The sequence below is a fragment of the Hyperolius riggenbachi genome, chromosome 4 (genome assembly GCF_040937935.1).
Source record: "Hyperolius riggenbachi isolate aHypRig1 chromosome 4, aHypRig1.pri, whole genome shotgun sequence".
NCBI lineage: Eukaryota > Metazoa > Chordata > Amphibia > Anura > Hyperoliidae > Hyperolius > Hyperolius riggenbachi.
In genome coordinates, this window is record NC_090649.1 from 400931453 (window position 1) to 400953385 (window position 21933).

Below are 21933 nucleotides of genomic sequence, written 5' to 3' on the forward strand. Positions count from 1 at the left end.
CTCAGTTTATTGAAACTACCGATTGAGACTACGCAAAATTGCTGACTCCTCAGCCCTGCCCATGCTGCAATACTTCCTGGGAGATGTAGTTCATTGATGTGGTTACATCTCCTGGCCAGGATATGTAACTACATCAATGGGAACTACATCCCCTGGCATGCGTCACAGCTGTTTGGGACATAGGACTAAACTGCGCGAACCTGCGGCACGGAAAATTGAGACATGCTTATGACAGGGACGGGGGGCTTTGGAGCAGCCCCCCTTAAAGCGGAATGAAACCCAGCATTTCTACTTTGCTCTAATAGATTATTTACAGCATATTGTATACAACCAGCATTTTTGTTTTTTACTAGGTCTGCATTCAAAGGGTTAACACAGGCTTTAGAAGCTTGTGCAGAGCTGGACGCTTCAGAAACTTTACATAATGTTATCTTGTGCTTAATTGTATCAAGTGATAAATATAAACAAAGCCTTCTCTCACACTGCAGGTTCCCTGAACAAAGTCAGACAAGCATAAATGCTTTCTGATTAAGTTAGAGGATGAATAAAGCAGTTATAAATAAAATGCAAAGTCAGCTCTCAGAGTAAAATAAAGGCTCATACACACATCAGACCATAGTCTTTGGAAAATAAAAGATCACAGACCAATTTTACCCCCATCCATGTAGTATGAGAGCCACACCTACACAGTCTATTCTATGGAGCTTAACTCCCCATCAGTCAGAAATCTTTGCAAGATGCTGCACACAAAGATGCTGTAGACATTCAAATGATCAGTATCTGCAAAAGATCTGTTCCTGCAAAATGCATTCATAGTCTATGAGATCTGCAGATCCTCATACACACGTTGTTTGACAGACATCTGCAGATCAGATCCACCAGGATGGATTTTCAGATCTGCAGATGATTGTCTGATCTGCAGATGAATGTACGTTAAACAAGGTGTGTATGATCTGCAGATCTCATAGACTATGAATGCAATTTGCAGGAATGGATCTTTGGCAGGAACAGATCTTTTTGCAGATACTGATCTGTTGAATGTGTACAGCATCTTTGTGTGCAGCATCTTGCAAAGATTTTTTTTCTGATGGGGAGTTTAGCTCCATAGAAAAGACTGTGTAGAGTATGGCTCTCATACTACATGGAAGGGGGTAAAATTGGTCTGTGATCTTTCATTTTCAAAAGACTATGGTCTGATGTGTGTATGTGGCCTAAGTGTACTTTAGAAATGTATAATTTCTAAATGAATAATAATGCTTATGCACAAAAGCAAATATGCTAACCTTATGGCATATAAAAAGTAGGAAAACATGTTTATATTTAATATTTTGTCAGGGTTTTATACAGCTTTAAGTGAATTCCTGCTTTACCCCCAATGAGCAACCTCTTCTGGGGTAGGTTCATTAGATTTTTTTTTTTTTTTTTTTCAGAAATTGCTCAGTTCCCTTAGTTATTTCTTGTACTGAGCTCATATTCCGAGTACAAGGATGGGGGCAAGCCTCTACAACAGGGGTCTCAAACTCGCGGGTCATTTGCGGCCCTCGGTACAATATTTTTCTGGCCCACGCCAGCAAAATCGACACGGAAGCGAACTATTTTACCTTATAGTTCGCTTCAGTGCTCCCAAGTAATCCGCCGCATCCGGCCGCTAAATGAGGGCTGCAGAGCCCCCAAATCCCCCGGGCAAACATCCACGACTGCGCTGAGGGGCAGAGCTTCCAGCTGTAGCTCGGCCCCTCCTGACATCGATCGCCGCCTCTCCCCGCCCCTTTCTGTGAAGGAAGAGTGAGAGGGGCGGGCAGAGGCAGCGATCCGCCGCGATTGACGTCAGGAGGGGCAGAGCTGAAAGCTCTGCCCCTTCCAGGAAATGCCAGCGGATTGCCCCCCAGGCGATTTGGGGGCTCTGCAGCCCTTGTTTTGCGGCGGGGACACGGCGGATTACTTGTAATGGGAGCACTGAAGCGAACTATAAGGTAGGACACTTCATGTTCAGAAGAAATAATTAAAACTGTTAATAATGACTTTTTAGGACTTTTTTTGTGAAATCCCTTATGCGGCCCAGCCTCATCCTGACTTTGCCTCCTGCGGCCCCCAGGTAAATTGAGTTTGAGACCCCTGCTCTACAACAAGGACTTTGACAGCAATTTTTTTTTTTTTTTTTTGTATCATAGAACATGATCATTCCTTACTCTCGTCAGTGACCTCCATGGCTCACATTCAGCACCCCATCAAGGACAAAGACAGCAATAAAGACCTGAGAGATTCTAAATTGCAACCAATGTCCAAAGAGTAGAAGCATGGTTTTTGGCTAGAACATTCCCTCTAGAAGGTGAACTTCAGTGACGATTACCTCGCTGCTGCATCTTGCGGCGCTGTTCACATTTCCTCCAGTAGATCCTTGCTCGGAATTCCTCAAGTGACATCTCAGAATCCCCACAGATCATTTTGTCTTTACAGTACATGGCAACCTGCTTTATCTCTGTAGAAGATGCAGTTGGCTGTGGCACCACAGCTGATTTGGAGATGGTCACCCAGTTATGGCTAAAATAGGCATGCAAAATAATGTTATCTGTCCGAAAAAGACATTGCCATGCAGTCATATAAACAATTGTTTTGGTACTTAAATATTTTATTCTACAAATTCATACATGGAATTTTACATTGGCACAAGGAGCCGTAGTACAGGAGGCAAGCTAAGCTGTAATATCCATTGAAGATCGTTTACTGTGCCATGGCCTTCATGTTGATCATTCACTGCTTGGTGAAAAAGGCATCCATATGGAGCAAGCACATGAATCTTATGTGACATTCCATTGTCTGTCTGGTCAGCAAAGGAACACTAAGTTTCCCCTGTAAAGTCTTATACACACACGCTAGATGGTCCTTGGCTGAGGCGCCTGGGCTAAGCTATCTCTGCCAGTGTGTGTACAGCGGTCCCTGATCCCCTCAGCGCTTTGGCCAGCAGTGAGAATAGTGAATCAACTTGGCTGAGAGCATTGTCTTCTCCACTCATCCCACACATTCCATCATTCGCCACACTGGCCATCGGCCCTTACTCTAACCCGCATAGCACAGAAAACATCACTAGCCTGGAGGTTAGCCACACATTTATACAGACTTGGCCTTACACTGTCGCCTGAGGTATTGAGTATCAATCTCTGCTGGGTAACAACCCTCCTATGTGTGAAGAAGTAAAGCGTACCTGAACTCAGAACTTCCTCTCTGCTCTAAGAGATGAGCAACAGCATAATAACCTTTAAAGAAAAACATTTTTGTTGCAGCTGATACATTCTGCAATGAATCTGCAGTGTGTCTGCTTCCTGCTTTCAAGTAAGCAGAGATATTGTTAAAGAGAATCTGTATAGTAAAACAAAACAAACAAACAAAAAAACCCCCACAAAAGTAAACATACCAGTGCGTTAGGGGACATCTATTCCCCTCTGTCACAATTTCGCCGCTCCCCGCCGCATTAAAAAGTAGTCAAAAACAGTTTTTAAAAGTTTGGTGATAATCAAACAAAATGGCAACCAAAACCGGAAGTAGGTTGATGTACAGTATGTCCACACATAGAAAATACATCTATACACAAATCTATACACAAGCAGGCTGTATACAGCCTTCCTTTTGAATCTCAAGAGATCATTTGAGTGTTTACCTTGTTCCCCTGCAGCTATCATCCACTGAAGTGTGACAGGCTGATTGTTTCTTCCTGCAGACAGCTCTGCCGGTGTCTAATTCCTCAGTATGTGACAGCCCAGGCAGCCAGCTCCTTTCACAGCCTAACAGAGGAGGATTTATCCAGCTTGTAAATGGCAGCTCTCTTCTCTCACTAACAAGAGAGCAGAGAGGCTGCCTAATGTAAATAACACACGGGCGTGTGCATAGAGGGGGTGTGGAGGGGGGCGTGCATAACAGAACAACAACACTGAAGAGTTGGAAACCTTCCAGACACAGGGCGACAGGGGAAAGATAAGTCGATTTATTACAGAGACGGTGATAGTAGAAAGTGCTGCAGTAAGCCAGAGCACATTAGAATAGGTTTAGGAACTTGTAGGATAGTAGAAAAAAAGGATGACATTTTTGTTACAGAGTCTCTTTAACATCCTGTACTTTGAAATTAGCCTCTTTGCCATGGCAGTCAGCTGACAGCCGAGGGATCCTACAACTTGTGGTTAGATACAGATGAGGGGGAATTAGACAGGTTAAACTCTCTAAATACATGCAGGGTGCATTTCTCTGTTTTCCTTCTGTCCTGTGCAAGAGTTCAGGTCCACTTGGAGGAAAAAATAAGATATTTTTCTACACTACAGTTATCTGAAGTGCGGTTTGAGAGGGAATACCATCAGAATGAAGGAATGAAGAAAGCAGACTTACACCTTGGATTCCTCCTTGATGCCAGGTCCTTCAGGTTTCACAACTGGGGTATGTATTTCTGCAGAGTTCTGAAAGATTGGGGAGAAAAAAAAAGGCATTACTAGCAATATAAAGTTCCTTAAAAACACCTTTCATTTTAGTTCTGATAGTGAGAATAAAGTATTATAACCTTCAAACCTGTGACGCAAACCACGTATAGTCTGGTGATGTTCATAGAACGGATCTAGTAATTTATGTCTGCTCAGAAAGAGAGGAGCTGCTATCGAGAATACCTTTCAATGATTAACTACAAGATTTCTTGCCAGCTTTTGATGCTCAAGGTATCTTTATCAGCCATCAAAAGATAGCAGGAAACTTCCATCTGCAGTTAACCATTAGATCTGAACAGTCATATGAAATAATGATTTATTTTGGTCTTGAAATTTTTGGAAAAAAAAGTCTTCCCTTCATGCAATAGTCTAGAGGAGATTAATCTCTTCAACAGAGGCTACAGTCAGTTTCCTCTTTAGTAGATGGGTTAGAATACATTAGAATTCCTGTCTAGTTTTTATTGTCGTCTTTCACCTTCAGTTCTGGTGGCCACCAGATATCACATTAGTGATGGAAACTTCTCCTAAAATGGGACACAGGTAGCGGTAACAACTTGCAAACGTTTTAGACCTTTCCAGAAACTCTCCAAAACAAAATAGTTTTAACTGGATGTGAACTTTAAGTTTCATATTTTATACAATTTTCATCACGAATGAACTGGCTGGGGAGGTTTGTCAATGGTGTGGGCTTTTGGGGGGCAGTGAGCATTGCCCCTATTTTTATGCAGGCCTCCATCTTGTTTGTCACTGTGCCACAGCTCAAAGTACCCGCTGTGATGTCGCATGGCCTGGGTGGCTCCCAGCCAGGAGATGTAATCACATTAATGAACTACGTGCCCTGGCATGCATTGCGGTGGCCGGGGCCACATGACATCACCGTGGGTAATTTGAGCGGTGGCACAGGGACAGCCAAGATGGAGGCCCACATATAAATGTAAGTGAATGCTCGCTGCCCCCAAAAGTCCACACTATTTACAAACCTCCCTTAGGGAGAGGCTCATTTAAAGGGATACTGTAGGGGGGGTCAGGGGAAAATGAGCTGAACATACCCGGGGCTTCTAATGGTCCCCCGCAGACATCCTGTGCCCGCGCACCCACTCACTGATGCTCCGGCCCCGCCTCCAGTTCACTTCTGGAATTTCTGACTTTAAAGTCAGAAAACCACTGCGCCTGCGTTGCCGTGTCCTCGCTCCCGCTGATGTCACCAGGAGTGTACTGCGCAGACACAAACCATACTGGGCCTGCGCTGTGCGCTCTTGATGACATCAGCGGGATCGAGGACACGGCAACGCAGGCGCAGTGGTTTTCTGACTTTAAAGTCAGAAATTCCAGAAGTGAACTGGAGGCGGGGCCGGAGCATCAGTGAGTGGCTGCGCGGGCCATTAGAAGCCCCGGGTAAGTTCAACTCATTTTCCCCGACCCCCCTACAGTATTCCTTTAACTTCAGAGGACCAGGAGCTCAGTTTACTTGAAGCAGTGGTACACAACCGCAATAAAAAAAAATAAATTACAAAAAAATCAAGCAGTTACATACATTTCTCAAGAAAAAGTAGAGGCAACTGTAGATGTAGACAATCCACTTCTCCTTCAAAGTAAACAGAACTTCAGATCACCACTTAAAGGAATACTGTAGGAGGAGGGGGGGAAACCCACAAACTTACCAAGGGCCTCTAATGGTCTCCAGCAGACGTCCTGTGCCCATGCAGCCACTCACCGATGCTCCGGTTCCCTTTTGGAATTTCCGACTTCAAGGTCGGAAAACCACTGCACCTGCGCAGCTGTGTCCTCTTTCCCACTGACGTCACCAAAAGCATACTACGCAGATCGTACTGGGCCTGCACAATACACTCCTGCAGACATCAGCGGGAGCAAGGGCGTGGCCACGCAGACGGAGTGTTTTTCCAAATTTAACGTCAGAAATACCGGAAGTGAACCGGAGGTGGGGCCGGAGCATCAGTGAGTGGCTGCGTTGGCACAGGACATCCGGAGACCATTAGAGGCCCCAGGTAAGTTCAACTCGTTACCCCCCTACAGTAGTCCTTTAAGGTTATATACAGTGCAGGTAAGGTTATAATACAGAGGGTAATTAGATCAAGGAAAAAAAATCCAATTGCCATTTTATAATCATAAAAGCATTGACCAGAATTCCTCCATAAACTCCCCAAGCCTGATGGGATGCTCTCTTACTCCACTCTACCTGAATGTTCTAGGAAGGTAAAGCCAGCTTAGGCTCCACTCACTCTGCTCAGTGTAGATCTGGAGAGCGGATGAAGAGAGAGACTGACGTTTGTTTTTTTACTAGCTATGGAAGCTGTAGTTTAGGTAATAGGATTGGTCAATGAGCAATAATTCTAAGGTGATGCAGGAATATGCAAATGTTGCACTCAAATGTATGCAGCTTTAAAAAAGACTAATTGAATTGCACCTTGGCGGTCCATTTCAAAACTACATACATTTGCATGATAATGTCGCGCCGGAGAGCTGGGTGCAGGGTGAGAATTATTTGCATCTCACTCTTATTTGCATTTATGCCGCACTCCACAATTGCAGCATCTAGTTACATATCAGGACTGGAGGAGGAGTCACTCAGATCAGTCGGGGTGTGAGGAAGAAAACAAAAGCAGTGCATCTGTCAGACCACTAGGATATAGTCACTCTAGAACAAACAACTTTGTCAATGTAAACTGAAAAGTTACATCATTACATAGTAACAAGGAGGCGGGGGACCATTCCATACCTGACATTTTGCTAGAGATACGGGGTTGAGATCTGATGCTGGTTTCATCTGATTCACAATCTGGGAATCTCTCAAAGGCTGTACAGGGTGCGCTATTGTGGGAGAGGAAAAAAAAAATGAAAAATCCCCAAAATGGTAAATAGACAGAATGTCATCAGATTCAGTGGTAGTAATATGGAGCAGAGACACACCAAAAAAAAAAAAAAAAAAAAAAAAGATCCTAAACAGTTACCTAAACTGTAATACTGAAATTGCATATATTGAAAGATATGACCAAATCATGCCAGAGAAATGTTCCTACCCCGCTCAGCTGAAGCCTTCTGAGTAAGCCGGATTTGAAAAGCTCTGTATCGGAAAAAAAAAAATTAACGTGAAAGCTGTGTATTGCTTAAATTATAAAACAACGTTTTGCAAAAAATGTTAGAGATTTGGGGCCCTTTTAGGGCCCCATCTCCACTGCATGTGTTCTGATCTGAAGTATATAAAACCCATGCTCATGGTTGACTACCCTCCACACAAGGGTATCGTGTTCATAAGATATTGGCCTCAATTCACTAAGCTTATCTCCAGTCTTTAATAATGTTTCTATAGTTATCACCATGGTGACGAGGCATGTAGTATTCAGGAAACATTTTACCTAGGCAAACCTAAAGTTAATAAAGCGGAATATAACCCTGCATTTCAACTTTGCTCTAAAATATTATTTACAGCATATTATATGCAAAAAGCATTTTTTTTTACTAGACCAGCATTGGAAGGGTTAAACACAGACGTTTCAAGTTCTGTGGAGAGATATGCAGAAGTTCAGATTGTTACATTCTATGTATCTATTGATAAACAGTTACACACTCTTTGGCAGTCCTCCAAGCTCCTTCTCAGTCAGAGAGATGAGTCATTCAACACTTAGATACATTTCTGTAAACAAAATGTATCGCTTTTCAGCTTCGGATGCGTCTGCAGAAATCTAAAGGCACTTTAAAGCCCTGTGTAACCCTTCCAATGCTGGTCTAGTAAAAAAAAAAAAAAATGCTGGTTGCATATAATATACTGTAAATAATGTTTTAGAGCAAAGTTGAAATGCAGGGTTATATTCCGCTTTAAGGTGGCCACATATACAATTTTTTATATCTGTTCAATTTAAGAATTGCAATACATTTTTCTGACTGATTGTAACATTCCAAAAATCTGACCAATGTACCACACACCTGTGTTCAATTTTTCCCCAATTATGATAAAAATGATTGGAAACTGGACAAAATTGCTAGGGTGTGTATATTAATACATTGACAATCTAACACCATACAATCTTTAGAAAGATTGAAGAAAAATATCTGGCATTCCGGATCGATCAAAATCGAAGAAAACCGATCGGATTTTTCAGTCGAATGAAAAAAAAAAAAAAGCTTTCGATTTTTTCGGGAGATCCGATAGTTTTTATCGAATTGCCGTAAAATCGGATCATTTTATTGCATCACGTGTGGCCACCTTAACTCTTCAACCCTTAAAATAACTCCAGAATTCTAAAGGTAAAGACAGGCTGCTACTTAAAGAGAATCTGTATTGTTAAAATCGCACAAAAGTAAACATACCAGTGCGTTAGGGGACATCTCCTATTACCCTATGTCACAATTTCGCCGCTCCTCGCCGCATTAAAAGTGCAGCTATCTTCCACTGAAGTGTCAGGCTGTTTCTTCCTGCAGAGTGCAGACAGCTCTGCCTGTATGTAATTCCTCAGTATGTGAAAGCCCAGCCAGCTCAGAGGAGGATGTATCCAGCTTGTAAAAAATAAAAGAGAAGAGTGAAGCTGTCCTAATCTAAATAATACACAGGCAGTGTGCAGAGAGGGGCCTGGAGGGGGGAGATGCATCACAGAACCACAACACTGAAGAACTTGGCAGCCTTCCAGACACAGGCTGACAAGTCTGACAAGAGAGAGATAAGTTGATTTATTACAGAGATGGTGATAGTAGAACGTGCTGCAGTAAGCCAGAACACATTAGAATAGCTTTTGGAACTTGTAGGATGATAAAAAACAGGATGAAATTTTTGTTACGGAGTCTCTTTAACTGCGTGTGAAAACAACGACAGAGGAGGCAACGCCACGACAGAGGAGGCAACGCCACGACAGAGGAGGCAACGCCACGACAGAGGAGGCAACGCCACGACAGAGGAGGCAACGCCACGACAGAGGAGGCAACGCCACGACAGAGGAGGCAACGCCACGACAGAGGAGGCAACGCCACGACAGAGGAGGCAACGCCACGACAGAGGAGGTAACTCAAGGAATGAAGAGATAAGATAACTCTCTCACTGTGTGGAGGTAAGTTTTCTCTTGCCTCATCTCCAGTATGATCTTAGTGAATTGAGGCCAATCACAGTGTTCCTATTCCACACAGTGTTTCAATATTTTCTGCAGTGCGGTTTTCAGTTTGCGACGACATTGCACTGCGTTCGCTTGCATCCTGTGATGCCTGACCCCCATTTATTAAGGTATAGACTCTCTATGAAACAAATCAGAGGAAAAAGGTTCACCTCTGCTGTTTCTGGTCATGCTGATTGCAAATACCATTAATAACCTTCTGAATAGTGATTGTGAATGAGATCAAAAGAATTCCAACTTACATGCAAATTTAATGCAAAAGGCATGCAGCTTGGAATTTAGACAATATACTTCCCGCTGATTTTGAGTGGCCCAATTCAAAGCTGCAATTTGCATGAGAGCCCGAATGATTTGCATCTCACTGACTGCCACTAAGTATAAAAAGTCAGAATAATAATTCCAATGTTTTTATCGCGCTTTTCTCCTCCTGGACTCAAAGCGCTTGGAAGGCAGCCACTAGAGCAGTAGACATAAGCAGTGTTAGGGAGTCTTGCCCAAGAATGCCTTACTGAATAAGTAGCAGCTTACCAAATAGGAAGAGTAGAGATATGAAGCCAGGTCTCCTGTGTCAGAAGCAGAGCCCTTAACCATTACACTATCCAGCCAGTACTGTAGCCGTTTGTCCATTTTACAGTGGTTTGCAGAAGTATTCGGCCCCCTTGAAGTTTTCCACGTTTTGACATATTGCTGCCACAAACATGAATCAATTTTATTGGAATTCCACGTAAACCACCAATACAAAGTGGTGTACAAGTGAGAAGTAGAACGAAAATCATACATGATTCCAAATATTTGTGTTTTTTTTTTCAAATAACTGCAAAGTAGGGTGTGCGTAATTATTCAGCCCCCTTTGGTCTGAGTGCAGTCAGTTGCCCATAGACATTGCCTGATGAGTACTAATGACTAAATAGAGTGGAACTGTGTGTAATCTAAGGTCAGTACAAGTACAGCTGCTCTGTGATGGCCTCAGAGGTCGTCTAAGAGAATATTGGGAGCAACAACACCATGAAGTCCAAAGAACACACCAGACAAGTTATTGAGACATTTAAAGCAGGCTTAGGCTACAAAAAGATTTCCAAAGCCTTGAACATCCCACGCAGCACTGTTCAAGTGATCATTCAGAAATGGAAGGAATATGGCACAACTGTAAACCTACCAAGACAAGGCCGTCCACCTAAACTCACAGGCCGAACAAGGAGAGCGCTGATCAGAAATGCAGTCAAGAGGCCCATGGTGACTCTAGACGATGATTGCGTTGCACCGCAATATCCCGACGACACGCCAAAGGCTATTCAACGCGTGCAGGAGAACGGCTCCTGCATGCGTTGTAGATGTGAAAGAGCCCTTAGTGCCAACATTTTCTACAAAGAAATCCAGTGAGCACCTCATCTCAGTACTGTAGATTGTCCTTGATTGATTGATTGACAAGCTTAGGAAGTACTAGGAACCTGTCCCTACTTGTTGATTTGGCATTATAACAGGTGTACAGGTGTTGTGCTTGAAGTAAAGCCTTCCGCACACGCTAGGTTAAACTTGACCGAGGCGGCTGATGACGACTGCCTCTACCAAAAAACGAATGTGTGTACAGTAGGGCTGCACGATTTTAGGGAAAAATCGAAATTGCGATTTTTCTCTCAGAAATTGCAATTTCGATTTTCCCCTGATTTTTTTCAAATGCTGGGGGGGGGGGGGGGGGGGGGTAGAGGTTGGTCCGCACTGCCCGGTCCTGTCCGTAATACTTTGCTTCTGGCCCCGCTGTGCGCGGATTGGCCAGAAGCAGTGAATATGTATGAGAGTTAATGAGCGGGGAAGGGGGGGCGGATCCACTCCAGCAAGCGGCCGGGCACATGCAGCATTACCAATCACTGGCTAGCGATTAAATGACGGCAGCGGTAGGCGGAGCTGTATGCTCTGTACAGCTCCGCCTACCACTGCCGTCATTCCATCGCTAGCCAGTGATAGGTAATGCTGTATGATGTGCCTGGCCGCTCGCTCTAGTGGATCCGCCCCCCGCTCATTAACACTCATACATATTCACTGCTTCTGGCCAATCCGCGCACAGCGGGGCCAGAAGCAGTGAATATGTATGAGCGTTAATGAGCGGGGGGCGGATCCACTAGAGCGAGCGGCCAGGCACATCATACAGCATTACTTATCACTGGCTAGCGATGGAATGACGGCAGTGGTAGGCGGAGCTGTACAGAGCATACAGCTCCGCCTACCGCTGCCGTCATTCCATGCTAGCCAGTGATTGGTAATGCTGTATGTGCCCGGCCGCTCGCTGGAGTGGATCCGCCCCCCCGCTCATTAACTCTCATACATATTCACTGCTTCTGGCCAATCCGCGCACAGCGGGGCCAGAAGCAAAGTATTAAACAGCAGACCGAAAAAACCGATGGTACTGACGATCAGCAGATCGTCTTGCCACGAACCGCGGTTTCGGTTTTAAACCGAAAAACCGTGCAGCCCTAGTGTACAGCCACCTGTCCACTCGGCAGCTCTGCTACCAATCAGCCTAGCAGTCTGATTGAGTGTATTGTTCTCACCACTCACACCCTGCATAGCAAAAGAACGCAACATTAGCCTAGAGGCTAGCGATGTGTCTGTAAGGCCTTGGCCCTGCAATGTTGCTCAAAGGAACAAGTCCTGATTTCTTGTGCGAATTCGCATGAAAATTCGCATGGATGACGATGTATGCGAATTTAACCATGGCAATGCCGGTGTGCTTTTCCATTGATTTCATGCGAATTCGCATGAAAATTCGCATACCAAAACAGCATGCAAATTTCCTATTAAATACATTAGCGGCGATTCGCATGCATTCCACTCACAGGCGAATTCTGTGGCTCTTTTGTGCGTTTTTTTCACCGCGGAAAAAAAACTCACCTCAACAACGCTACAGTGGAAACAGGCCCATCCACTTGCATTACATGTGCGAATCCGCATGCGTTGGACGCATGCGGATTCGCGATAGTGGAAACGAGCCCTCAGGCTCCTGAAGACTGCCAAAGACTCCCACGGTGGGGATTTGAACGGAGGACCCTGCACTGCAACGAGCGGACCATGAGAGGAATGGAAGGCTCCATAGGACCAACAGCCATACCTCTCCTTGGGCGAGTATGTTTGTTTGGTTTTTGCAATTGCTTCAGGCTGTGGGTAATCAAGAAAAAGGATTGGAAAGGGCTAATGAAAGTTTCTACAGTCTGCACCTGAGAGCACTGTTAATACTGGTTTCATGTATACTGGGACCCTGATGCATGGAGGATATATGCACAATCCGTATATTGAAGAGGGTGGATTGTGTTATGGATTTCCTGCACTTTTGACCTAACAGCTTGGGTCACTACCCTAAGGGTTAGTGTACATTGAGCAGGCTGAACACACTGGTGTATAATTTGTTTCCAAGAGAGAAAAAAAGTCAGCCCAAATATCTAACCTCTTAAAGGAGAACTGTAGAGAGAGGTGTATGGAGGCTGCCATATTTATTTCCATTTAAACAATACCAGTTACCTGGCTATCCTGCTGATCCTCTGCCTCTAATACTTTCAGCCATAGCCCCTGAACAAGCATGCAGCAGATCAGGTTTTTCTGACAATTTTGACAGATATGACAAGATTAGCTGCATGGTTGTTTCTAGTGTGATTCAGACACTTCTTCAGCCAAATAGATCAGCAGGGCTGCCAGGCAACTGGCTTAAAAGGAAATAAATATGGCAGCCTCCATATACCTCTCCCTACAGTTCTCCTTTAAAAAGCATCAAATAACCATTAACCACTTCACCACTGAGGGGTTTTACCCCTTGAACACCAGAGCAATTTTCACCTTTCAGCGCTCCCATTCATTCAGCTATAAACTTTATTATTACCGATCACAATGAAATGAACTATATCTTGGTTTTTTCCGCCACCAATTAGGCTTTCTTTAGGTGGGATATTATACCAAGAATTATTTTATTCTAAATGTGTTTTAATGGGAAAATAGGAAAAAATGTGGGAAAAAATTATTTTTCAGTTTTCAGGCCATTGTAGTTTTTAAATAATGCATGCTACTGTAATTAAAACCCATGAAATGCATTTGTCCAGGTTATAAAACCGTTTAAATTATGTCCCTATCACAATGTTTGGCGCCAATATTTTATTTGGAAATAAAGGTGCATTTTTTTTCAGTTTTGCATCCATCCCTAATTACAAGCCAGTAGTTTATAAAGTAACAGTGTTATACCCTCTTGACATCAATATTTAAAAAGTTCAGTCCCTAAGGTAACTATTTATGTTGTTTTTTTTTTAATTAAAAAAAAAAAAAAAAAAAAAAATCAAAAAAAATGGGGAGTGTGGGAGGTAATGAGTTAATTTATTGTGTAAAACTTATTTGTATATGTAAAATGCTTTATGGTGTAGTTTTACTATTAGGCCACAAGATGGCCACAGTGAGTTTGTGTTCATGCGACCGGTAAGCGCCCGGAAGGCGGTAGCACGGGAGGTACAGATTTCTCCGTCACTTGGTTTTATAAGGGTGGAAAAAAGGGACAGAGAAATCCGTTCTTCATGGTAAAATTCTAGTTCTGCAGATGATACCACAAGAGAAAGACTGACCTGTAGTGTTGATCCAGAAGATCCTTTGGTTGGGCATTGCTCTGTAAAGCTCTATGGTACATAGTGCTGGCATTGTGTATATCTCCCATAGCTTCCAGCTGGTGAGCCCAGATTACATGCAAGGCAGCAGATCTGCACCCTATGCCTTGGCTGTGAAGATACTCAAAGAACTCCAGAGGTTTATCAATGGTTTCAGCCTAGAGAGAAGTAGAAGCAGACATTCTGATAAACAACTATTGAACTTGATCATTTGAGGTGATTTTAGTCACAATTACAAGAGATGCTACTTACAAATTGGATGCAGTATTTCAAGTATCTCTCATCATTGCAGTATCTTTTATCCCCAACAAAGCTCCGAACTAAACGCTCCAGCAGACATGGAATGTTCCTTTTTTCTTCCAGAGGGAAACTCCCTTCAGCCCAAACAACATATCTCGGGGGGAAAAATAAAAAAAAAAGTAAAGCGTATGCCAATCATCATTAAAAGGCTTAAAGAGAAAGTTAGTTTCAGGGCTGTGTGTTTGTGAATAAAGCCTCCTACATCCGCTAAACCAGGGGTGGGCAAACTTTTCTTAGATCGAGCCACATTCAGCTTCAGTGTCTGTCTCCCTCCCTTCGAAAATAAGTGCATAGGGAAAGACTAGGAGGTAACTCACCCAATTGCACTTTCTAGCAGTGATCTCCATGGCAACGGTGGAGTCATGTAACACTCTGGTACATACTGACAACAGGTCACGATGCTGCCGTTGCCATGGTGAGCAGCGCTGGAGAATGTGATTGGCTAAGTTGCTTCTCTTGTACGTGCGCTGCACATATTTTTGAAAGGATGGCGGGAGGGGTGGGTTCAAAGTGGCGCAGTTTGCCCAGCCCTGCACTAGACGATCTTCGGCCAAGACAATCCTTTTTCACTATTTTTAGCTGATAATCTTGCTAGTGAGTAGAGCATCCAGACGCTTCACTCCTCATAGCCAAGTATTATTTTTTGTTTACATCCGCCTAGGATTTAAAAATACATGTGACTTGCTTTATTTTTTATTGCCTATTAAAAAGATACATACAAACATACTACACTCACTTTAACCTTTCCTCAACCAAAAACGACTGATTTTGGATGAAAACTGGGAAGTGTGCAGGTGTCATTTGAAGTCACCCCTCCAGCAATCTGCCAAGGCAAAAATCTCCGTTCACCTTCTCTGTAGAGCAAAATACACTGCTTGGGCAGAAGACTTTTCAGTGTGTCTGTACAACAATTAGGGATAAACTGTCGCCCACAATGATCCAGAACAATATTCACAAAAGACACGCTGAAAATTAGTATGTAGCTGAATTTTAAAAAAACGGAACTTGAGAGGGATATGGAGGCTGCCATATTCATTTCCTTTTAAACAATACCAGTTGCCTGGCTGTCCTGATCAAGGATGTGGCTGATCCAGTGAGAGCATCTGATTAACATTTGTCCAGGGTCAATGGCTTATGCTGAGAATACACCATGAGTAGTGAGCCTTCCTTCCAGAATGGCCTTCTAAACGGCTGGTATAGTCATCCAACATATCACTATGTGGGGAGAGCACTACAGCCACCTGCCATCAATTTAATTAGTACCTAGACAAGTAGAGGCAATGTTCTGCAAAACAGCAGGATGATATCCTCTCCCCCCCCCCCCCCCCCCCCCCCCGTTTACCTATGGAGGGAGGTATGTCCCAGGTCCCTTGGAAAAGGTACTGAAAGCCCCCAAATCTGAAGGTTTTGAAAGGTTAGTGAAAGGGCTTTAGGTAGCGTAATGGTTTCACCAAGTTTATTTCAGTCTAATAATTTGATGGCATCTTACCTATCCCATAGGTCTAGTGGGTCATCACCAGTGTATGCTTGGATTTGGGTTTCGAACATTCTGTAGGGGAAAAACACAAATCAATGATCGGTTAATTAGGTCCTCTGAACTTTTGGAAAGGTGTAGAATTCTAGGTCCTCTGAACTTTTGGAAAGGTGTAGAATTCTTGAAGTTAAACCCAATATCTATGTTGAGGCTTTCAGTAAATTGAAATCCTTTTAGCAAAGGAGGAAAAACAAAACAGGGGTGTGGAGTAAGTACAAAAATCATCCGACTCCAACTCCTCACTTTCGGCTTCCACCGACTCCTCCTATTTGCATACAACAATCTTATTGATTGAAAGTATGTAGCATAAAAGTATCCTATATAATAAACCCTAAGGGCTCGTTTCCACTATAGTGAATCTGCATGCAGGCACTGCATGCGGATTCGCATAGGCAATACAAGTGGATGGGATTGTTTCCACTTGTGCGTCGTGCGGGTGCGTTTCGGCGTGCGGGAAAAATCTCAGGGTCGTCAGATTTCGCGTGTGGCAGGAATGCGGGCGAATCGCCGCTAATGCATTCAATAGGGAAATCGCACGCGGCTTTGTCGTGCGGATTTCCCCGCGATTTCGCATGTAAAGCAATGGAGCTTTACACAGGCAGTGACATGGTTAAATTCGCCTGGCTCCTTGCCATGCGAAATCGCATGCGAAATCGCGGGTAAATACGCATGCGTAAACGCAGCCGCAAGCGATTTCTTCTGCGGTGGAATCCAGGCGATTCCGCACCGCTACAGTGGAAACGAGCCCTAAGTGTCCCTGCATCATCCTGTCAGTGTGTTGCGCTACTGCGCATGTAGAGGACGGGCTGCCGTTGGGACAGGAGGATGAAGCCAGGGAGCCAGATGGACGGGTGCATGTGACGGCGGAAGGGTGCGCGCACGATGGGTGGGTGCACGCACACACGCACTGACATGCGGCGGTTTGAAGACACCTAGAGACTGTTATTAAATGGGCTTAGGTCTACTAGTGTAACATAAAAAGGCATTTAATCAGTGCCAAAGCTTAGGAATTTTAAAGTTATATTAAGAAGACATCTGCTTTTGGGAACAAAAAACTCCTGGTCAGGAAATTGTGCAGGACTCATCATTGAGCCGTTTGCCAGAACGCATCGGTTACTAACGGACTGATGTGAACAGATCCTACTGCTTAATAGTATCCATTCACATCTGTTCCGATCCGATCTGTTGTGCTATGCAAAGTGGAGCAATTTTTATGGTAGTAGGAGAGGAGCCTTAATATTTTTTTGGTTGTTTACAGGGAGTATGTTTTAAAGCGGAACTGTAAATACTTTTTAAACACAGTTTGACTTATCTGGGGCTTCTGCAAGCCCCCAGCAGCCGTCCTGTACTGCACGCTCCTCCACGAGTCTCCGTTCTCCCGTCGCTGCTCCTTTCCTTGACATGTAAATCGAGGCCAGCGCAGCCCTGCTAAGCGCATCTTTTCTTTGTATTCCCCTCTGCAAAAGCAGGGAACGCAAAGGATAGGCATGGCCAGAGCCTTGCAGGTGCAGTGGCCCAGCAGTAAAACCGGAAGTAGCTGGTGGCGGGAGAACGGAGGCTCGGGCAGGACAGGACGGCTGCTGGGGGCTTGCAGAAGCCCCAGGTAAGGGAAACAGTGTGTTTAAAAAGTATTTCCAGTTCCGATTTAAACTACTTACAACAGTTTATACAATATTGTAACATTTAAAGGGGCATTATGGGGAAAAATTTTAACATTTGAAATATGTGCAAACATATATAAATAAGTAGTACGTTTTTCCAGAGTAAAATGAGCCATAAATTACTTTTCTCCTATGTTGCTGTCACTTACAGTAGGTACTAGAAATCTGACAGAAACTACAGGTTTTGGACTAGTCCATCTCTTCATAGGGGATTCGCAGGGATTTATTTTCAAAAGCACTTAGTGAATGGCAGTTGCTCTGTCCAACTGCCAAAAATCTGTGTAGCGAGCAGGGAAAGCAGGCCAGCATCATTGTTTAAATCTTTTTTTAGGGAATATCTTGATAAAGAATAAAAGCCATTCTGAGAACCTCCTATGAAGAGATGGACTAGTCCAAAACCTGTAGTTTCTGTCAGATTTCTACTACCTACTGTAAGTGACAGCAACATAGGAGAAAAGTAATTTATGGCTCATTTTACTCTGGAAAACCGTACTTCTTATTTATATATGTTTGCACATATTTCAAATGTTACAATTTTTTGCCATAATGCCCCTTTAAATGTTACAATATTGTATAAACTGTTTTAAGTAGTTTAAAGCGGAACTGGAAATACTTTTTAACCTCCTGAGCGTTCTGGACGAGCTGAGCTCGTCCAGAGACGCCGGAGGGTGCCGCTCAGGCCCTGCTGGGCCGATTTCAATCAAACAAAAAATGAGCACACGCAGCCGGCACTTTGCCAGCCGCGTGTGCTACCTGATCGCCGCCGTAGCGCAGCGATGCGCCGCGTGCAGCGGCGAAAGAGGGTCCCCCCAGCCGCCCGAGCCCAGCCGGACCAAACAGTTCCGGCCAGTGCTAAGGGCTGGATCGGAGGCGGCTGACGTCCATGACGTCACTCCGCTCGTCGCCATGGCAACGAGGAAAGCAAAACAAGAAGGGCCGCTCATCGCGGCCCTTCTTGTTACTTCTGATCGCCGGAGGCGATCAGAATTGCGGATTAGGAGCGCCCTCTAGTGGGCTTTCATGCAGCCAACTTTCAGTTGGCTGCATGAAATAGTTATTTTTTTTTATTTAAAAAAAAAAAAACGTCCGGTCGCCAGCCTGGCGATCTTAATAGAACGCCAGGCAGGTTAAACACACCGTTTCCCTTACCTGGGGCTTCTGCAAGCCCCCATCTGCAGATCTGAAATTCCATCCTGGTGGATCTGATCTGCAGATGAAAGTCTGTTAAACAAGGTGTGTATGAGGATCTGCAGATCTCAGACTATGAATGCATTTTGCAAGAACTGATCTTTTGCAGATACTGATCTGTTGAATGTGTACAGCATCTTGCAAAGATTTTTATCTGATGGGGAGTTCAGCTCAATAGAATAGACTGTGTAGAGTATGACTCTCATACTACATGGAATTGGGTAAATTTGGTCTGTGATCTTGCCTTCTCCAAAGACTTTTATCTCAAGTGTGTATGTAGCCTAATGCTGGGAATACACTGTTAGGCCTGGTGCACACTAAAAAACGCTAGCAGATCCGCAAAATGCTAGCAGATTTTGAAACGCTTTTTCTTATTTTTATGTAGCGTTTCAGCTAGCATTTTGCGGTTTTGGGAAGCGTTTTTAGTGTAGTAGATTTCATGTATTGTTACAGTAAAGCTGTTACTGAACAGCTACTGTAACAAAAACCGCCTGGCAAACCGCTCTGAAGTGCCGTTTTTCAGAGCGGTTTGCGTTTTTCCTATACTTAACATTGAGGCAGAAACGCCTCCGCAATCCAAAATCTGCAGCAGCCCGGGAGTATGCGTTTCTGCAAAACGCCTCCCGCTCTGGTGTGCACCAGCCCATTGAAACACATTACCCAAGCAGATCCGCACCCGCATGCGGATCGCAAACCGCAGCCGAAACGCTCTGGTGTGCACTAGGCCATAGATAGTTTCTTAGCAATCGAGCCGCTGATGGCTGGATTGATAATTTCTGACAGGTCCGATCAGCGAGGAGCTCGATACCCGCGGGCGGACAATGGGCAGAAAACGAGAGGAAGATAAGGAGCGCCCACGGGGATGAGCGGCGATCGATCCAGGCGCCGGCAGGGATGGGCCGGGATCGAGCCAACGGCGCAACTATCTAACCGTGTATTCCCGGGATAAGTCCCGCTGTTCAAATTGGTTAGCGGGTTTTCAGCCGTTAGTGGGCATAATCAATCATCTACGATCTAGTATAAAGATGATCAGAAATGAATGACCGTCTTTGGGATTGTATAATTAATGGCCACGTTAAAGGGGTTCTGTGGGGGATTTTGAAAAGAAAAATTGACACTTACCTGGGGCTTCTACCATCCCCCTGCAGCTGTCTTGTGCCCGCACCATCCTCTACGATCCGCCGTTGTCACTGGTCAATTATTCATCTAACTAGACAATACAACTGAGAATGCACGCGTTCTCGCTCCCGTCTCCGGGAGTTTACTGTGCAGTAAGCTCCCGGAGACACAAGCGAAGACGCGCACGACTGCAGTTGTATTAATCTAGTTAGACGAATAATTGACTGGTGACAGCATGGGGAACGGCAGATCGTGGAGGACAGCGTGGGCACATGACAGCTGCAGGGGGCCTGTAGAAGCCCCAGGTAAGTGTCCATTTATCTTTTCAACCCCCCCAGAACCCATTTAAAGGAAACCTAAAATGGGGCAGGAAGTAAAAACTATACATACCTGGGGCTTCCTCCAGCCCTCTCCAGGCAGATCACTCCCTTGCCCTCCTCTGCTGACTACTGGACTACTGCAAACGGCCCTGGAAAGTCCTCCGTCTGGGGCGTACTGCGCAGGTGACGGTGAGGTGTGGTTACACGCAACCCCATCACAGCCAGATTGCGACTGAACGCCCGGGGCCGATTGCAGAAGATCCAGGAAGCAGTGGAGGAGGGTGAGGAAGTGATCTGCCTGGAGGAAGCCCCAGGTATGTATAACTTTTCATTCCTGTACCATCGCAGTTACACTTTAAGAAGTGTTTCTTCCATTTCAATATCACTTGCTAAACAATTTTCAAAGCATGCAAGTTTTTGTGCGTAACCTTCTTTTAAACAAAGGGTTCTGTATCACTCTGCTAGAGCCCACACGATTCATTTTTCAAGGTGGAAAAGGTGAGCAATAACTTCAGACCACAGACTGTCCCTGAAACAAGGAGCCGCTCACAGCCCCGCAATGTCGATGGGAGGCTTTGCCTTCTCCTATGAAACTCGCCCAACTGCAATTACTCGCTAACGTACTCATATTGCAGCAGCAGGTCCCAGTACTTACTGCAGACAGGTCTGGAAATCCATGCTTGATTGCAGCCCCGATCCCGCTCCGCTATAATCTGTAGAGTTCGCTCCCGGCCACCATGACACGCTCCCCTCCCAATCCGCCGCTATGTTAGTTCAAATTTGGAGCACAACACACACACTAGTGTTGTCCGGATCATGAACGATTCGGATCTTTGATCCGAATCTATTTTATGAGTCGATCATCCGAATCATCAAAATGAACGATTCGGATCGCAAAAGGGGCGGGGCCAGAAGCGACACGCCCCCTCTCAGCGGGCAGCAGGGTCCTGGAAGCAGAGCTGAGATGGATCGCTCTGTTGCATGGGAGGCAGCCTTGCAGGGACAGCAGGTAGATGAGAGAGAGGGGACATGGGTGCCACTGCCAGATATGTGTAGAGCACACATACTGGCTGCAATGTGCTGCCCATTATAGGCTGGCTGTTCCGTAGTGCTGCACAGTGATCACATGGGAAACTTTTGGCTCGGCACAGCTCAGTAACTTTGCAGACAGTGTGATTGAAAGGCAATATAATCCTCCTGCACTCGGCACTAAACAGCTGCACTTATCTTCTGGGAATGCTTTCTTTCACTGTGCGACCTTTTCTTTCAAAGTGTACAGATGAGCATATAGGTGAAATGTATGTAAAGCATATGATTGCAGCATGTGGGTATTGTGTGCAAACATTTCTGCTCTCTGCTCGTCCCTCCTCCCTTCTCTGTCCACTCCCTGCCCTCTGTCCATCTTCTCCCCTTCTCTGTGTGTCCACCCCCCTCCCCTTCTCCTGTCCACAGACCTGTCCTGCTAGTCATTTCACCCCGAATGCTTCGGTAGTAAAATGATCCGAGATTCGGATCAAAGATCCGGATCTTTTCAATGATCCGATTCGAATCATCCGGATCATTGAAAAGATCCGAACTTCCCATCTCTAACACACACAGT

The 21933-nt window shown here is 44.8% G+C and overlaps 1 protein-coding gene across 2 annotated transcripts in view; it reads right to left on the minus strand.

Moving 5' to 3' along the window:
• BUB1 (BUB1 mitotic checkpoint serine/threonine kinase) overlaps window positions 1–21175 on the minus strand; it is a 59151-nt gene extending 37976 nt beyond the window's left edge. Inside the window, exons 1-8 of one of the 2 annotated variants that reach the window (XM_068232278.1) lie at window positions 20989–21175; window positions 16001–16060; window positions 14464–14605; window positions 14173–14369; window positions 7502–7545; window positions 7201–7292; window positions 4375–4442; window positions 2351–2541 (exon numbers count right to left, since the gene is read on the minus strand). In XM_068232278.1, coding sequence (XP_068088379.1) covers window positions 2351–2541; window positions 4375–4442; window positions 7201–7292; window positions 7502–7545; window positions 14173–14369; window positions 14464–14605; window positions 16001–16060; window positions 20989–21011 — 817 coding nt within the window. In that variant the 5' untranslated portion in view covers window positions 21012–21175. Of the gene's footprint in view, window positions 1–2350; window positions 2542–4374; window positions 4443–7200; window positions 7293–7501; window positions 7546–14172; window positions 14370–14463; window positions 14606–16000; window positions 16061–20761; window positions 20932–20988 lie in introns of those variants that run through there. The other variant, XM_068232276.1, reaches the window with a different exon arrangement.
• Between the last annotated feature and the right edge of the window lie 758 nt (window positions 21176–21933).